At 38.6% G+C, this 18,371-nt stretch overlaps 1 protein-coding gene across 4 annotated transcripts in view; it reads left to right on the forward strand.

Annotated features, from left to right (window-relative positions):
- CIB2 (calcium and integrin binding family member 2) overlaps positions 1–18,371 on the forward strand; it is a 43,357-nt gene that overhangs the window by 10,339 nt on the left and 14,647 nt on the right. For all 4 annotated transcript variants that reach the window (XM_041427718.1, XM_041427716.1, XM_041427717.1 and 1 more), the window contains 2 exons: positions 6,980–7,014; positions 16,685–16,796. In XM_041427718.1, the coding sequence (XP_041283652.1) occupies positions 16,707–16,796 (90 nt within the window). In that variant the 5' untranslated portion in view covers positions 6,980–7,014; positions 16,685–16,706. The remainder of the gene's footprint in view (positions 1–6,979; positions 7,015–16,684; positions 16,797–18,371) is intronic.

Consider the following 18,371-nt stretch of genomic DNA (forward strand, 5'->3'; position numbering starts at 1 on the left):
GTGTTTTATGTGTTTGTTCCATAAAAGACACTATGAGGTGAAAAATTGCCTAAAATTCATGTGCCTGAAGTATGGTAAAACCTATCCAAGTGGCTGTGGCTTTAGAGAGTGAAGATTAAGCTGCAGAAAAATCACCTGCTTGAAAAGCTAGCATACATAAATGTCAGATCATTAGTGTAATATTAGTGAAATAAATCAAATTGTTTGATTTATCTAAAACTTTCTGAAAGGCCTATGTATGCATGTAAATTTTTTGCATGTAAATTGTCATATTGAAGAGCCAGTTGTTAGCAGAACTTTTAATTTTAAATTAAACAATTGTAAATGTGGTCACCCACAGGATAACTTCAGTGTTTTCAATGGACAATTTTAAATGCTCTTCATTAAGACTGGTAGCCAGTGGAAATTTTGTACAAGAGACCTGTAATTGAACTTGATAATATTAAACCATTCAGGGTTGGGGTTTTTTTTGTGTGTGGGGTTTTTATTTTTTGTTTTGTTTCATTTTTTAAAATTCAAGTAAGTAGAAGCAAAGCAAAAAAGGAGATGTGCAGCTTTCCAGTCTAACACCTTGTCATAACACCTGCTATTAAGATCATATCACCTGTTATTATGGTAGTGTTCTTGTTGGCAGCTCTTTACATTTTCATAAGATTAGGGAAATGTTTTGCACATTAGGCTTTTGCTAGCACTGGGTTGCTCATAGAGATTCACATCATTTAAAATACTAGCCTTGTAAGAAAAGGAATTTTACTGGGTATTTATTATTCTTATGCCCTTAGAGTTCTGCCTGTGGTTTTTTTTTTTTGTCAATGGGGCTTTTGGTTGTTGAGGGATTTTTTAATACAGAAAATGTGAAATCTAACCAAGGTCTGGTGAGGGAAAAGGTAAGTACTGATAGGCAAGAAAGATGGGTTTCATTGCAATAAAACATTTTAAAATTAAGATTTTAAAAGCTGCCTACAGATTTTGCAGGTCAAGTCTCATATGGAAAAAAGAAAATTAACTGAAATTTTAGGGTGTTTTGAGTGTGTACTGATGCTTAAAGCAATGGAAAATACAAGTATGCTGTAAAGCAACTTATTTATTCATTCAGAGCCATTTATTCACCTCGGTACACAGCATTTCTAAGTGAGAAACAATTGTATTGAGTAGGAAATGCAGAGAAACTGTAGTTGGGCTGTGGACTAACTCCTGCACTGTTCAGTCAATCTCATTTCCTTTTCTGGGATTACTTGAATCAAGAGATCTGAATTCAGTACAAATTCAGTGATCTGTTTGTTTTATTTCTCTTCTGGAACCTAGAGATTATAAGGCATATTACTGGTTTTATTGCAAGCCATTTATAATTGCTCCTTAATGGTATTATTTACTCTGCATTATTGAATGCAGTCTCAAAACAAACTGATATTTACCCTGGCAGTCTTATAGGCAATATCTCAATACAATATAGTATGGTGAAGTAATGACTTTCTTCTTTTACACAAGATTTTCTCTATTACAGAGCTCACTTTTTTGTTTTTATCAAAATTGAAGTCAAAATGCAATTCAACTATATTTCATGAGAATTATGCAAAGCCAGATTAAATTAATTATGTTTTGATCTGTCAAGAAACACCATTTGTAAAATAAAACAGGTTCATCAAGCTGTCTTTTTAAAAGACAGGGTCTTTTTTTTCCAAGACCCAGGGTCTTGGAAAATTAACCCTTTGCAGGAATACAAGCACTTTCATAGGTTCCCCGGGATATTCTGTAAAAAGTATTTTTCATTTGATACAGTATTGCTGTTATTGTGCAAGTAAAAGTAGTATAATAATGGAGAAAGTTTTTTGTGAAAATATCCTTTGGTCAGGTTCTTGTTTCATATTACCATTTGGTGTATCTGTAGATTGAACAAAATAACTTTTGTTGGCAGTTTGCTTTTTTTCAGTCCTTGCTAATGTCTGACTTGTTTTTACTCCCTGTTGCCATATGAATATATAAACAGGTTCTTACAGATGCAGATTTTTTTCCTTCTGAAACTCGGTGTTTTGGTTGGTTTGGGTGTAATTGTGAAGTATGTATGATGACAAGTAAGGATGAGCTGTGTGGTAAAATTTTAATTTGTGTTCCGATGCAAACAGCATTTTTAACTCATTGAGTCTGTTAACTCTTTATACACTAACAGTGATGAAAATACATAAATATCTTGCAGACTCAGTCTTGCACAACTCTATGCCAGTCTTTGTCGTGTGAAATGTAGAACAAAAGTATTGCATTTGTAAAACATTACTAGAACAGAGTTAATAATAGATCTTTTATATAAGAGTTAATTTGCTTCTGTCTGGACCAGATTCTTGGTTGCTTCACAGAATGACATTTTGGGTGTTTTGATTAAATGCTCTTACACACATTTTGTACTTTGGCACAGTACAAAACGTCATTTGCAATTTTAAAAATGAAACCTTTGAAGTAATTTGCTTTAAATATTACCTTTTAAAGTGCTGCAGCATCCAATAGCTAGCATTTTTTAAGAGCTGCTCTTTGATAGCTATATAGTTTCTATGGTTTCCCATATCTGCATTATCTTTGAGGCTGTGGGGTTTTTTGGGTTGTTTTTTTTTTGTTTGTTTTTTTTTTTAATTTTCAGTGATTTTATAAGACTGATTAATATTAATTTTGTATTAATAAAAGTTTCTAATTAAGCTGTTGCAGGGTCAAAGTAAACCTGATCTTATGAAACTATACATATACAAAACAGAATATATATGTATCATCTTAGAAGAGAAATATGCATTTAATGGCTTTCAGAAATACTGTTTCACAGCATATTTGAGTGTTTCTATTCTTTCATTCTGTGGCTAATTTATCCAGTTTTTGTTCTGTAGAGGAATGTTTTGCATACCTCCATGAAATCAGCTCTGTTTCAGAGCTGTGCTTTATGCGCAGTGCTTGTTCCTGGGAGTGGTGCTTGGTAACCTCCCATTCACTGGACTCTGCTGCCATTCATAAGCTGTGTGCTGCTCTGTGAGCTGGCAATCCATCCCCAGAACAACTGGCACGTGGGCTGAGTGGAGCCCACAGACAGTTAATAGCAGCATTGTCAGAGCATCTCTCTGTCCTTTTTGGCTTTGTTCAAATCAATGTAGAACTCAATACAAAGCAGAACCAACCGAGGAGTTTGCAGTCAAGTCCCGCAGATGACTGCACAAGGTGGTGGACCACTGTATTTCAGTCTGTTCTTTCCTAAATCTGCATTCACCTGACATAGGAAATAAAAGAATAAAACTAACAGCGTGTGCATGCTGCTCTGCTATAAAAATTAAGTTTTAAGAGCAGAGACTGTTAACTGCACTTTACAAGCAATGCTGAGTGACTTGCAGAAAGTCCAATTACCAGCCATGAGCCAAGCTACCTGTGGAACCTAAATACACCAGCTGTCTGCCTCTTCTCTCTTCAAAGTATTTTAAGAAGCAGTTAAGCCATCTAAATGCTAAATTTGAGAATCAAGTCCCATTATACAAGATTGTGATCTCCTGGAAATCAATAGGAAATTTATTTTCTGTTTGCTTGGTTGTATTCACTTTGTTACAAGATGTTAAGTAGATAACTGCAGATTTGTTCTAGTGGTATCTTACCTCCAAACAACCACCAGTGGTCCCGTGTTGGACTTGTAATTTACTTGATTATTAAGGAGACGAGGGCACACTGAGTGGGAGAGTTGATCTTGGAAAAGGTGCATGTTTGTTCTCAGGGGCTGGAATAGGTGACCTGTCAAGGCAAAGCCTCTGTTCTCAAGAAGCTAAAGCTCCCGAGGGCCTGCTGTTAGCAGAAGTCTTTCAGGCCATTGTGTAGCACTAGAAATAAAGGCAATAATTCCCAGGAACAGTTCTTGCCAGTAATGTTGAACTGATAAAAATTATGAAAACTCTGGTAAGGTTTATTTGTTTCAGTTTCTGCTTTTCTAGCAGGACTCCCAGACATTTTAGTGTCCAGACAGAACAGAGAGGTTGCTTTTTGTGTTTTTAGTAAACTCAAATACTATCCACAAAATAGCAAATGTGTTCCATGGTATCTCTGGCTTGCAGGAAAATCAAAGTTATCATGTGCATAAATGACAAATGCTTTCCAGAGCCCACTTCACCTTTCCTTATGAGTAAGTGAATTTAACATGTTAATTTACTATTTATTGTCCTTCATTGTGTATTTTTCTGTATGATTGCAGTAGCCAGAAGAAAATTGGATGATTCATCTCCGTGTTTCTTTGGCCAAAAGTCTTCAATTAAATTGGAATTAAATTCCAGCAATTATAAAATGTAATTATGTTATTTAGACCTTTTTTTCCATCATGATTTTAATCCAACTGAGGGCTGTGATTTCAAAAAAAAAAAAGGAAAATTAACTCAGTCCTGCACCCCTTTCCTACCATCAACAGATACTTGTTTCACCTTCATCTCTTGTACCAGCACTGCCAATGCTATATTCTAAGTCAATAAAAGGAAATTATCCGAGCTGAAAATGTGTCCAGTATTGCTAGGTTCATTTACAAACATATTAGTTCCTTCCTTCAGAGTTCTCTGATGCAGTTATTCTGCTCATCAAGGTGAAGTCTGCGTAAAGGAACGGGCAGAAATAAAAGGGTGGGAGAAGCAAGAGGGGTGGCTGCACTTCCCTATCAGAGGTCACGTGGAGCTGCGGTTTTGCACTTGCCATTTGATACCAGACAGGCTTTTTTGTGGTAAATTGTTTCATAGCTGGCTGGATCAAGAGTATAGGCCAGGTCACAGTGAGTTTTTGGTGCTTTGACCCTGAGTAGCTTTAAGATCTCTCTTAAGAGTGAGACCATTCTTGAATTTTTTTGGCACCCTTCATCCCAGACAATTCCATGCAATTGGCAGGTGTAATTGAAACAGAGCTGTCAGTAACAGTGGTTAGGTCGATAGTTGCAACTGCTTCTGCTATAGAGGTTTTCAGTATTAGTGGGGTAGTTACATTAGTAAAAAACTTGTTGATCAAAAAACAGGCAGGCAGCAGTGTTTATTTTCAAGGTCATGATGCAACTCAGAACAAGATATAAAAAATGTGTGGACTGTCAGCAAAAATGGTTCATTATCTGACCTAATTTGTCTTCCAATAGCATTTTTGCAGGACTTGTACAAGGTAAAGGGTAACTTTTCCTTTTCATCTTTGTCTCCATTTGTACATCGCTTTCCTGTCAGCTTTCTGGTTAAGTGGCTGCTGTTTTCTCCAGCCTGTATAATTGCAGATGATTGCTGCTGAGGGCATTACAATTATTTGTGAGATTACACCTGCCCTTTCTTAGTAAATGAAGTGTCCTTAAGTGACAGTTTGACTGTGTTGATTGTGTGGAATTAAGGAAGACCTGACCAGCTGGCTCCAACGTCACTTTGTGCGGTTGCAGACAATGTGACATCAGTGTCAGCAGCTCCCAAGGCGCTTCCTCCTGGGCCTTGTAACTGCACAATCCTCTGAAGGAAGAGCTGCTGCTCCAGGCACTTTGTGTGGAGGACAGCAGGGCAGCTCAATAATTGATGTCTGTGGGACTGATCGTCTTCCTGGACACCTGAGACAGGCTGTTTGCTTCTGCCAGCAAGGGATCCTTTGCTCCTCCCCTCCTTGGAAGAAAAAGGCATTTAGCCCCAGTGAGTCTGAGCTTGAGAAAGAAATACTTTTTCACTGGTTGAAGAGCAGGACTTGTAGAGACAAAATACCTGTATGTACCCTTCAAGTGTGACTTCCAAGTCTGATACTGTTATCTTGTCACAAGCTGATTTTCAAAGGTGATACATTCTAAATATCTTTCCATTAAAGGGGGAAAGCTACAAAGATCTGAATGGTTAGGAAAATGCCCTGCCACATCACATGGGCCTGTGAGAGAGGTGGGTAATCAGGAAGAATTTTCTGTGTTGGTGGTTGTCCCCTATATATACAACCTCAGGAGCTGGCTCTAAGTTCAAGTTACGTATTCTCTGAATCGATGAATGATGTTCTCAACTGATTATCAAATATTTCACTACCACTAGTGTTCCTAGTCTTAGATGCAGGGCAGAGTTTCCATTAAATACATACCAGGTACGAGTGGAGATCAGGGGATTGTTTTTGAATGGGATGGGACTGATTATTTTTTCCTCACAGCACCTGAAATTATCTATATTTTTTGCGACTGAAGTAGAAATGCATGAAATGCAAACTCTGCCACTGCTCATATTCTGGTTCTTTGGTGAAGTGTTTGAATTCTAGTATAACAGAGGTGTTTGTGAAGTGAATTAAACCAGTGTAAATTCAGTCACATCACAGAGCCATTTAGAATGCAAGTGAATGCTTGTATCTCTTCTCTCAAGTTCAGCAAGCTCTACTTTAGCATTTTAGTTATTTCTAGTTCTGTGATAGCACAGGGAGAGCTGAATGGTTTGCTGCTGTTCAGGGCAGGGGCTATCCATTTATCCATGCTCCTAAAATAAAGGAGTTTGCAGCCTTCAGCAAAGTGACCACAGTGCAAAGTGTTTGTTAGCAAAAATGGTTAATAACTAATAAATAACTACATAATTTTATGATTAAACCAGTTGTCTCCAGCAGGGGGATACTTAAAGTAAGAAGACAGTTTTTGTCATCAACAACAGATTGTTGTTTTTAGTTTTCCATATTCTTTTAATTAATACTTTTGGCATATACCTTCTGTTTTGTATTTAGTTTTGTTTCTGGTCTGGTCATTCTACATTGGAGATATATCTCAGCAACCTGTTTTTTCCTCCTGAACTATCACAATATCAAGATCTTTCTTTTTACTGATAGGCCTGTATTGAAATATTCCTATTTTTTTATAGTGTATATTGCTTTCTGAGTCAAGTGTAGATGGCACCCAAACATATTTAATGTTTTTCTGTCAGATCTGAGTTTCTTTCAAAAGGAAAGGAAATAACTCTTTGCTGTTGTTTTCAATATTTCTGTAGTACAATGACACAATTTGTTTCTTTAACAGGATTGCACGTTCTTCACTCGGAAGGAAATCCTTCGGTAAGTAAATTCTTTTAAATTTCTCCTTCGTGATCCATGTGGAAGGGGTTAAATCTTTTTATCTGACTTGTGAGGAAACCAGATAATGCCTGTTATTCTGCAGGAATTAATTGTATAGAATAGAGTAGGATTGGATTTAAGATACACTTATAATGTATAATTGTCATCAGGTGGTGATTAGCTTAAAGTGAGTATCACAGACTATTTTAGGGTTGAGACAGTGACTTGTTTGAAAGGGATTTGCTGCTTTTCTGCTCAGTGATACCAGTGAGGGCACATCCTGCAGTCAGTGTAGAATCCAGAGGTGTTTCTACAAGTCTGAGGTGAAGTTTTAGTGAGCAGGAATAAAATGGGTTATGACTCCCTGGTTAATTAGCACTTACTGATTTAGCATCTCCCTGTTTCAGTGGAGGGGCAACCAGGTACTGCTGGGCACTTATTTACCCTGCAGGATGCTCACAGGGCTGATGTGGAGGAAATGCATGTTGAGTCCTCTTTAGGCTGAACTGAATTTCTTGTGCAGCTGCTGACTTCAGTGAGATGATCCAACAAGGAGCAACCTTACAAAAAGAAAAAAAAAAAAAAGAAAGCCCTGTCTGTCTCACAATCCATTTGCATGGCTGTTAATGACTGTTGTGTAGGTGGGGATGAAGGAATGAATATGGCAGCTTCAATTTAGATTGCTATAAACTGATGTAAACCAGCATGAGACTGCAATTAGGTAAAACAGGCTAAGTGTTTTTATCTGTCCCTACAGGGAAAGCAGCCCATCAAAACCCCAAACAACAGTAAATCTATTTTCTGCTGGTTTAATAAGCTGAATCAGCTCTCTAAAGGATCAGATGAGTGCCAAAGCTGGCATGAGAGCCACAGTGAGCAAATGCAACTGAAAATGAGGAGAGCATTTCCCTGCCAGTAAGGTGTTGGATTGACTTACACACTGACTTTAGAATGCAAGGCTTTGGTGTCAACAGCAGCTCAAGTCAACGTAAATACAGGTTGTGGTCAGAGGGCTTGAAGACATTTTTTTTGATTAGTAATCTGAGTGTGGATAATGTGCAAATTATTAGAAAATAGTATAACTTATTAATTTAAAGTGAAGAAAAGTTTAACACAAAATGCTGAAAATGGATCTAAGAAAAAATATAAAGTAAGACTGCAGTAGAGGTAAGTGTGCCTGGTGAAAGAGAACCATAGCTCACTATTGGTATTTGATAGCTGTTTATCACAAGAAAACCTAAATACACTCCTAAATCTTGGTTAAAGATGGTTAATTTTTGGAAGTGCTGATCGCAGCTATGAGCATTCAGTCATGGGCCCCAGGGCAAGAACATATTAAAGAATGTTGGCTATTGTAGACATATTTATGTTATCACTGACTCAAAACATTATCTAAAATATTAATATGACATCTGACAAATTTTTAGAGCTGTTACTGGTTGCTTTGGTGGTGTTAGGGCTTTGAAAACATGCCCCCATTTTCTTAAGGAGAATTTCCTTTCTTAAGGAAATTTAGACCAATGTGTGTAGCTTCAGGACACAACTTTTCTGCAGGGAGAGATGCCAGAACACACTGGTAGACAATCAGTCTGTAAGTGCCTAGAACTTAATACATGCTCAGAGGCAGCCACTGCAGATTTGTTAAAAGCAAATCTTCCTGTGAGTATCTCCTTTTGTAAGTCAGAGAAAAGAAGTAGCTGCAACCTGTCTTTATTTTGGTAAAGACTTCTACATATTCCAGTTTGTGTTAGTCCTTTTCTACTTGTGTAAGTGCACTGAACTCTTGGTCAAAATACTCCTGAACATTGAACATAGAAAATTGGTGAGAATGGTAAGAAACATTGAGGTGAAGTGAGTTGCAGATGCTATGAAGATCGAGATTTGCTTTTTCAGCTGTACTCAGTACGTTAGAGAAATTACTAGAGTCAAAGTGAACAAAAGAAAATTCACACACTTAAGTCCTAAGAACTGAGAAAAAATTTGCAAGTGCAGAATGGAGTGTATCAAAAAAATGGGCTGGGGAGTTAGTGATCTGAGCAAAGTAAGCATCATTTTAACAACACCATGCCCCACAATGCTCTTGCAAAAAAGAGAAATGCATTTCTAAAATGCATTAGCCTCAGCAGTGTTCATAAAATGGGAGAATTCCGTTCAGCAGTACTGCGACCTCAGTAGGAATAGACTGTCCAGTTTTGGGCATCACCATTTGAAAAAGATTTGTTATCCTGGAAAACATCCTGTAGAGAGAAACAGGAATAAAAAGAAAAAAAAATAACATGAAGAAAAGTTGGGAAAACCATTTAGTTATAGCAATGAATCTGATTATATAACGTTCCTCTCTTGTGATTGTAAATGGGAACAAATGGTTGAGTTGTCTCTCATAAGGCATTATTTCTCTTACTCAGTTTTACAAATCTGATTTTCTGGCAGACAAGCTTTCACTCTAGCAATAATGCTTAACTGTTCATCAGCCCATCTGTTTCTGCTTCTCCCTGAAGACTTGTACAGTTTGGCACCCAAACAAGCACTCAAATGCATGTGTTTTTGGAAGTCTGTCCTAGCCAAAAAGCACAAAAGTTGTCAATTCAAGTCGTATTACTTGAGAGTGACTTTACCTAGTTAGACAACTGCCAGGGGAACATGGCACTAAATGACCAAGCTGGGCACCGTTTGGGATGTCAGCAAACCTTTGAACCTTGATAGAAGAAAAATAGCTCTTCTGTTGCCTTCTCTTCTCCACCTGTTTTGTGGCTTGTTCTTGATGGGTGAAAGGTGAGGTAACAGGAGCCCTTCTAGCCAATCCAGCTGAATGTTGGATTTTAAATCTGAAATCTGCCAGAGAATTAAGCAGTGGTTACTTCAAGAGTCTGGAAAGCTTCCTTATAAGGGAGCAGAGGCAGCAAACTGCTTGGGAGGCAGCTTGCTGTGGAGCAAGTTGCTACACAAATGGAGGGAGGATTAGAAAACAACTCTTGTTTTTCTTTTAGAGAGTTTGAAGTTTTGTATGCAGAAAGGGGAATTGCCCTATTGTCAGCTTTGGAGGAAAACACATCAGCCAAAAGAATGACATTAGGGGAGCTCTATACCCTTGGGAATCTTCCTGAGTTTTAGGCAAGGAACTATACACACAAAGAACATATATTCTGAAGCTACTGTTGATCTTCTTGATAATTATGTTACTATTCTTGTTGTTAAAAATATTTCTGTATCCTCTATGAATGAAAAAGGAAAAAAAAAAGAGTTTTAGGCAGTCTCTGTATTTCCGTACCATAAACCTTTCCTGTATTATATTTAAGTCAGATTGTACCTGTTTTGCTAAGGCTTGTGAGAGGAAAGAATCCCTGTCATTGTTGATCTGTATGGAGTCTGGAGTGATGCTGTGCTGTGTCCAGTTGTGGGCTCCCCAGTACAGCTGCTCAAGCATCTGGCAAAGGGCTATTGAGATCGATGGGGGACTGAGGACTGGCTCATATGAGGAAAGGCTGAGAGAGCTGAGATCTGGAGGCTGCAAAGGAGACAGAGGCCCATGCCAGGAAAAGGGGCAGTGGGTACAGACAGAAACACAGGAGGTTCTGCCTGAACACAGGGAAGCACTGTGAGGGTGACCAAGCACTGGAACAGGCTGCCCAGACAGGTTTTGGAATCTCCAGCCTTGGAGATACTCAAAAGCCATCTGGATGTGGCAGCCTGCTCCAGGTGCCCTTGCTGGGCAGGAGGTTGCACCAGTTTGTTGCAACGAACTCTCTGTGTGTGGAGACACGAGGCTTGACTCCGTGTTTCTCAGAAGGCTGATTTATTATGTTAAATATTATACTAAAATACTACATTAAAACTATACTAAAAGAACAGAGAGATCAGAAGGATACAAAGAACAAGAATAGAACAGAATGCATAACAAAATCCTGTGACTGCTCACAGCCTCGGCACAGGTGGCTGTGGTTGGTCATCAATCGAAAACAATCCACATGGAGCAATGGAAGATGCACCTGTTGCATTCCACAGCAGAAGATAGTTATTGTTTACATTTCTTTCCTGAGGCTCCCAGCTCCTCAGGAGGGGAAAAATCCTAGGAAAGGATTTTTAATAAAATATCACAGCTACACCAGTTCATCTCAGGAGTTCCTCGCAACCTCAGTCACTCTGTGATTCTTGGAACCACCAGCAGAAAAGATGCCTGTGAGCAGGGATTTGAGTGGCACTTCAGGAAGGAAAAACATTATCAAGTGTTCTTATCTATACTCACTTTGCATCATGTAGGCCTGGGAGCAGTAAGGTACATATATTGGAAGTCAGAGTTTTCATAACTATAACTAGTTATTATAAATTATAACTAGTTATTATAAATTGTCTGCCAAACACATTTCTCACAATTTCTTTTTAATTTTACTGTATATGATTTGAGAGGATATTTTTGTAGTATTCTCTTAAATTAATTTGTGCTGCTTCATTTTGCAATTGCAAAGATGAATAAATACTTTACATGCTAACTAAAAACTAGCAGAAGACTCATCTATACACTTTTTCTCATCCTATTATGCTGCCTTTTTATAAATCTGATTTCAGTGCCCAGTTACTGTGTTTTATTGATACAATGAAAATAACTTCAACTGGAAAGCATAAAAGGGAAAAAGGCATATCAGTAACAGAATTCCTTCAATTTTCAACCCTTTCTGCTTATGTTTCTCAAGGTCCTTTGTTCCTTATCTGTTTGTCAAACTGCGGCAGGTCAGTGAGTTGTGGTTTCAGTTTCTGACTGAATTTCCTTGTGTCACGTTTCCTGCCGTTTTGGTTTCAGCTTCACACGGTAGACCACCTTCTCTAATAGACTGTTCTAACCTCTTGCAATCCTTGGAAGCAATAATTCACTGAGGAATTGGTGCAGCACAGGGATTTATGCCTCCGTTACCATGTGTAACATTTAACATTTATTATTGCAAAAGGAGTTTGTGCAAGTATGGCATAAATCTGAGACCCTCCAAGTACTTTATCAGCTGCCCCAAAGGCCCCTCCTTCCTTAGTTTCTCAGCCCCAGATTAAAGAACCTCCTTCTTTTTGAGCTATAGCAGCTTTTTCTCCCTGTGTGGCAGACTTGTAGGTTTTGGTGTGTCTGGCTCTGTTCCCCAGCTGTCCATTAAAGGACTGCAAGACAGGAGAGCCTGTGCAGTTCACTGATTTGCATCAGTACAGGGCTACAGCCTCTGCAGCAAGGGCTGTAAATCAGCTCCCATCAGTGCATTCTGTCCTGCATTCTGTGCAATCCCATCTTCAATGCTGCTTCTTTTACTTCCATCCATCTCAGGTGCTTGGAAGGGCTGATTAATTAAACCTGGCTTTATGTTGACTTGTTTCCAGGGCTTTATGTTGACTTGTCAATTCTCCTGCTGGTCTCTGGAGTGGTGAATTCTTTTCTGTGTGTTACACAAAGTCCTTCTCCAGCTGTTCCATTCAGCTCTGGCATCTGGACAGGAGCCTATCCTCTGTGGTGGATAACCGAAAGTACAACTGAACAGCAGCCTTGCACTTCTGGTCCTGCTGCAGGCACAGGTTGTTCCATCCCGTACAACCAGTGTATAATCAGCTCGTGCCATGGCTCCTGTGAACCTGTGGTGGCACTGTCCATCAGCACTCACTGCCTGCTTTCACTGTTCTAGTTAAGCCATTTGCTTTTTTTTTTTTTTCCTGACAATTCAGAACGGTGCTGAGCAATCCAGAATTTGCTCTTTGAGATGGTCTTGAGTGTAATGTACAAGTCTTTGAATGCATCCCTTTTACTTAGGAATAAATAGGATATATATTGCTGAATAAAAATGTTTTCCCCTTCCAGCATAAATCAAATGACTGTTGCTGTGGGACCAAAACTGGGAAGATGTCTATTTATTTTTAAAGCCACTTTAAAGCCTCTACTTGTTTCTAATCAAGGAACCATTGCAAGCTTTTATATTTTGTTTTCAGCACTCCTTCAGTGCAGAGATCCTGTTAAAAAGGCAGCTCAGCCAGCTGTAATGTGTTGTCACTACATTTAATGGTGGAGATGAATGTACACCAGGCCAAGGAAGAGCTGCTTTCTGTTTTAACACACCCACTGGTGACCTTGGGTACAGTCTGACTCCCTCCCAAAGCTCAATAGTGAATTTAAATGGTTGCTGCAGGGTGTAAGCGTAGAAATCTCTTTTTTCAGATCTGTTCAGGTAGAGCAGGAGGCTGTGTTGTAAGATACATCCCAGACTATATCCAGCAAATTCCCACAGCATCATCCTTGCTGACTCTAGGATGTTTCACCCTTGACAAGTGGGAACAGACTGACCTACCTTTTTTTGCCATGTAAAAGACCCAAAGTAGTAAAATGAGAGTTCTCATCAATCAAAAGTAGGTTGTGGGGACAGAAAACACAAAAGTGTGTTGTGGGCTTTTTTCTGAACTTTGGTTTTCACTGGTTGATGGGCAGCTGAGTTGATTTTAAAACTACTGCTGTCTACAGGGGTAAGTCTTGTTCTGCATTTATTGATTAATTTAATAGAAAAATGAAACCCCTATTTTCTTCTGCTGCTGTCACAACTGCTTCAGTAACCTCAAGGAGCTAACTGTGAAAACGTCTTTTTTTTCAAACACATCAGTTCCCTGAACCTCACTACACATTCTTAAATGTTACTGCTTACACAAGTGACATGAGTAGCTGGTGGGCTTCAAATTTCTGCAAGGGCATATCAGCAGTCTGGGTTTAGACTGGATTAAAATGATACAGAATCACAGCCTTAATCCTTGAATGTTGTACATGAAGCATAAACATGTACCAGTACTGTGGGGACAAAGCATCATCAGTTAATGAAATTTGCCATTAAATTTATCACCACATTCCCTCCCACTCTCACTTGTGGCAGGGAAGACACCGCCAATTTTTCATTTCCTACTTCCATGCAAAGTTAATACGGAATCCTGCTGGCAAAGAGAGCACATCCAGGAATAGGAAAATGCTTTTGCATGCATCTAGAAGAATCTTTTAAAGGAAATACAGCTGTAGTAGTTACTGCTGCAAAAACAGTGAGGCTGGTCTTGGGCTTCTGAATGTACATGATGGTCTTTGTATGATAATGGCAGCTTTTCCAAATCTGTGTGTTCAGACAGCACTGCAAAACCTTGCATTACTTCCCTGACAAGACATGAATGTTTCTGTGTCTAGGACAGATAAAGAGGTTTGAGGTTGTTTTCAGACATGCATTTTGTGAAGGGCATGCTGAGTAAAGGGACAAAAAGCATTTCCTCTAGGTCACAACTGCTCTGATGTGTTCAGGTCACCTGAAGAACCTTCCGCTTCTCCAAAACAGGAGAAATATCAGAGCCTTTACCAGAGCTTTGCTTCTTCTCTATTTGTAGTTAGGAATTAATGTTATTGAGAGATGTGAGAGAACATTCAGTAATGAGAGCAGCATTTGGGAAGTGATTACTCATTTGTCACAGTGCACAACACTACAAGGTGTAGTGAGGTATTGCATACAGGCAGGAGGATTATGGGTGTAAATAACCCCGATGTCTACTGACCTTTACATCATGTTACAGAATAGTTGATCAGACATGTATTGTTTCCTTGCCAAAAAGTAAGTACTCTCCCAATGCAACATAAGTTATTCAACTGAACGGGAGTTTTGGTGGACCTCCAGCAAAAAGGACTGTGACAGGTGGTTTTCTTGGCATCCTGTTAAAAGGCTGAAGCAGGTCTGTTATTTTTTCTACAAAATCCAGTATCTGATACTGGCAATCCAGCTGATTATAAAACAGTACATAGTGTCCTTGAAGAACCTTCCAGCATCAAGATCTTACAGAAGGAAAAGGTGTTACTGTCTTTTGTGGTTGTTCAGTTGGTTGGGGTTTTTTGTTTTTTATTTTGAAGGATAATGGAGTAAGTGCAACATACTATATGTTTGGTACTGGGAAATCTTATGGCCCTTTTCACGGTCTTAAATGCTAATCATGCCATGTGATAAGGCTATTACAAATAGAGTTACTGGATCCTTGTGGATAAAAGCATGTGGAAGATGTGTTTTATTGGTGTAATTTAGTTTGCAGGAGTTAGATCAGAGCCACTTCCTACAGACTCATTTGGATGCTTTAGTGTGAAATCCACCCAGGTAGAAAGCTCTTGCTTCCACAGATCTTTGACTGATTTGGTGAATTAACGGCAGAGTTAGTTGGGAGGAAAACAGGATATGAGAGCTGCCCTCAAATCTACAGCTAGTTGCCTGCATGTTTCTGTGTCCAGCACCTGCCTTGCGAACAATTCTGTCAGAGTCTAGTCTAGAGCTGGGAGCTGTATCCTTCTTTCATTTCAGCTGCCAAAGGGTATGGCTGAATTTCAGTATAAATAGATCGCAGTTTCTGTGGACATGATAGTGAATTCTGTCAGCAAGAAGTGACAGGTTTACTTTGCACTGATATTGCATGTTATAAAGAGACAAATCTAATATTAAAGAAGGAAATCTTGGCAGTTAAAATAAGCAGGGATTGTCAAGCTCCTAAATTTCTGAATGTTGTCCACAATGGTCAAGTTTTGCCAATAATGAGTGCTTTATTTTCTTGAAGACTAGAACACCATTTCAGTATTCTAGCTTTTAAAAAAGTAGGTAACCCATTGATGGATATTGGACTTGAAAGTTTTGTTTTCTTTGAAGTTTTTCTTTTTAAGTGCTTTTAAGTTGCTTTTTCTGTTGTATTTAGAAGCATCTTTTTAGCTGCTATTTACAATGGAGAAATCAATTGCTAGAGAGGAAAATAGCTATTGCATCTTGAATTACACAGTATTTATGAAATGTCAGGGTGAGCTGTGGTAAGCAGCTGAAATGTGCTGAGATAGTGGATATCCAGTTTCTGGTATGGCACGAAATATTGCTGTGCAGCATGAGGACATCAGTTTCCTACAATGCAGAAAAAATGTGTTTCTGTGCTTCATTTTATGTGTTCTTTGTGGCATATAATAATCATGAGAAAACAGATGCCTGTAGATGATTTTATCCTAGTTTTGGAGTTTATTTACACACAGGAACCTGAAGTAGTTCAGTTGGGTGCGGAGCTGCTGCCGGTAAAGCGGCGAAATGAAGGGGTTGCTGAGGTGTTTCTTCCTGTATTACTGTTTTGTTTATATTCTGCTGTTAAAACACGGTAATCTCTATATGTAACTGTTAGTATGCCTAGTGAGCAGGCAGGATTTTTTGTTAAAAGGAAAATAAGTCACAAGATATGGCTTTATAATGTACACAAGTAGTACACATGTCCCACTGAGGGATCAGAATACACTGTGTTAATACACAGGACATGACAAAGGGGCACTTTCTGAATTAGGTGTAAGAGTTAACTTCCACATGTGGCAAGAATTGCATTTTGTAGTACATGCCTTGGCTCAGGCCTTCTGTGCACATACTTGGCAGTGCCCAAATGTTACATACACAGTGTGAAGCTGCTCAGTGACAGACCTTGAGAAACACGTGGCTGCTGGCAGCAGTTACGCTGGGTGCTGCATCAAAGGCCTCTTGTTTTCACAAAGATGGGAATTCGGTGGGCTCAGACTTGTGCACTGAAACCGATGTTTAGAGCGGCAAGACAAATTTGTACCTGATTACTGTCTGAATGGAATTGGTTATTTAAAATTGCTTATTGGCTGTTTGTTTCTGCTTGTTTACAGGTTGCACGGCCGATACCATGAAATGGCACCAAACGTTGTGCCCATGGACTATACAAAGGACCCAGATGTTAAACTACCTATGCAGCTTATAATAAACATGCCTGAGCTGAAGGTATCACTTTTGACTGCTTGCAGTCTGCTTGCAAACTGTATCTTAACTTCTCTAGCTCGTCTGCCAGACTTTTTTCCAAAATTAATAGAAGTGCTGTGGCATGCTAAGGTCTTCCCCTTCCTGTTATTGTTCAAGGGCAAAACCAGCCCCAGAAACTGGAAAAATATTCAGGTGGATGTCTTTGTTGCAGAGATAGTTAGGGTAGATGTTAAAGGAAACGAATAGGAAATAAATTTAGCAATCTTTGCTCTTTGTGTATATCCCCTGCAGAAGCCATGCACCCACAGGGATCTCTGTGTGAAGAGCAGGTTAGAAATCTGAAGCTCTTATCTCAGTCTGTAGGAAATTTGCTAGCAGTGTGCAGAATATTGCTAATAAAAAGTAAAGGTTTTCCCCTTTTTTTCTCAGCTACCTGAGCACAATGAATATTATTTTTCTTAATTATCAGGAGTTTTCATTTTCATGGGTACATTACATGGTAGGAAGTGGAGAAACAGTCCACGTAACTGCAAATGAGAGAAGCAGTAGGTATAAGGCAATCAGTGCAAAAAAAAATTGAGACGCTTTGTTTTTATTCTCAGTTCAACAATTTAATAGTTTATGTTTTTAACAGGACATATGTGGAGTTTTAGCATTTATTTTTAAACAATTCATTGAATTATGATGTGTTGTGTCACACAGTCTATTTTTAATGTGCGCTAGTCAATTGATGTCTATAAATTACTACAATGTGGAAACAATTATGTGTTCAATCTGATAGTTGCATGAAACATTATTAAGCTTTTTAAGAACAATGCTATAAAAACCTTGTAATTGATGGCTTTCCACCTTATTTTAATGATCTATAAATTCTTCTTTTGTATTATATTTTTTTCAAATATCTGATATTTTACAAGCAGAAGCCACGCTTTAGACATTCAGTTGTAGAGACACTAAGCCAACATGAAGTGAAAAACATTTGAATTAGATTTCAAGTTGAAGTTCACAGAACTCTTTAATACCACACTTGCTGTATGTTTGATTCTGGGATAATATAATTTATTAAGCAAGAAGCATGATTTGTTAATGTATGCATATTAAAAAGTATTCGACCAGCATTTCATATAAATGGAAATATTCAACACATGCAAGCATTTAATTCAATAGAAAACCTTGGGAAAATTTTTATCCTTCAGTTATTCTTCAGACTCTGATTTAGCAGATGCCTGTAGACAGCTTGGGTTTCTGAAGAAGCTGAGAAATAATTTAGAATTCTTTTTCACAGTAGGCATGGGCTTTTTCAGCAAAATATATTTATGCTTTTTCTGATGGCATCAGTATTCCTTAGGGTTTATGTTATCATCTCTGAGGTCTTGATAGCACAGCATGAATTCTTTGGTACAGTTCTTTGACTCCTCACACTTTAACTGCCAGACAGCTGGGAGTTGCTTTGTGACAAATCAAGGCTAAGCGTAGAAAAGGAAGTGAGAAATTATGATGACACAGAGTCTATTTGGCTTCAGTGACAGAGGATTGAGCACTTAAGGAACAGCTCACTTTATGAGAACTTTCAAGATGGAAGGCCTGGTACTGAAG

This window comes from Onychostruthus taczanowskii, unplaced genomic scaffold (assembly GCF_017590055.1).
Source record: "Onychostruthus taczanowskii isolate IOZ18803 unplaced genomic scaffold, ASM1759005v1 scaffold118, whole genome shotgun sequence".
Taxonomy (NCBI): domain Eukaryota; kingdom Metazoa; phylum Chordata; class Aves; order Passeriformes; family Passeridae; genus Onychostruthus; species Onychostruthus taczanowskii.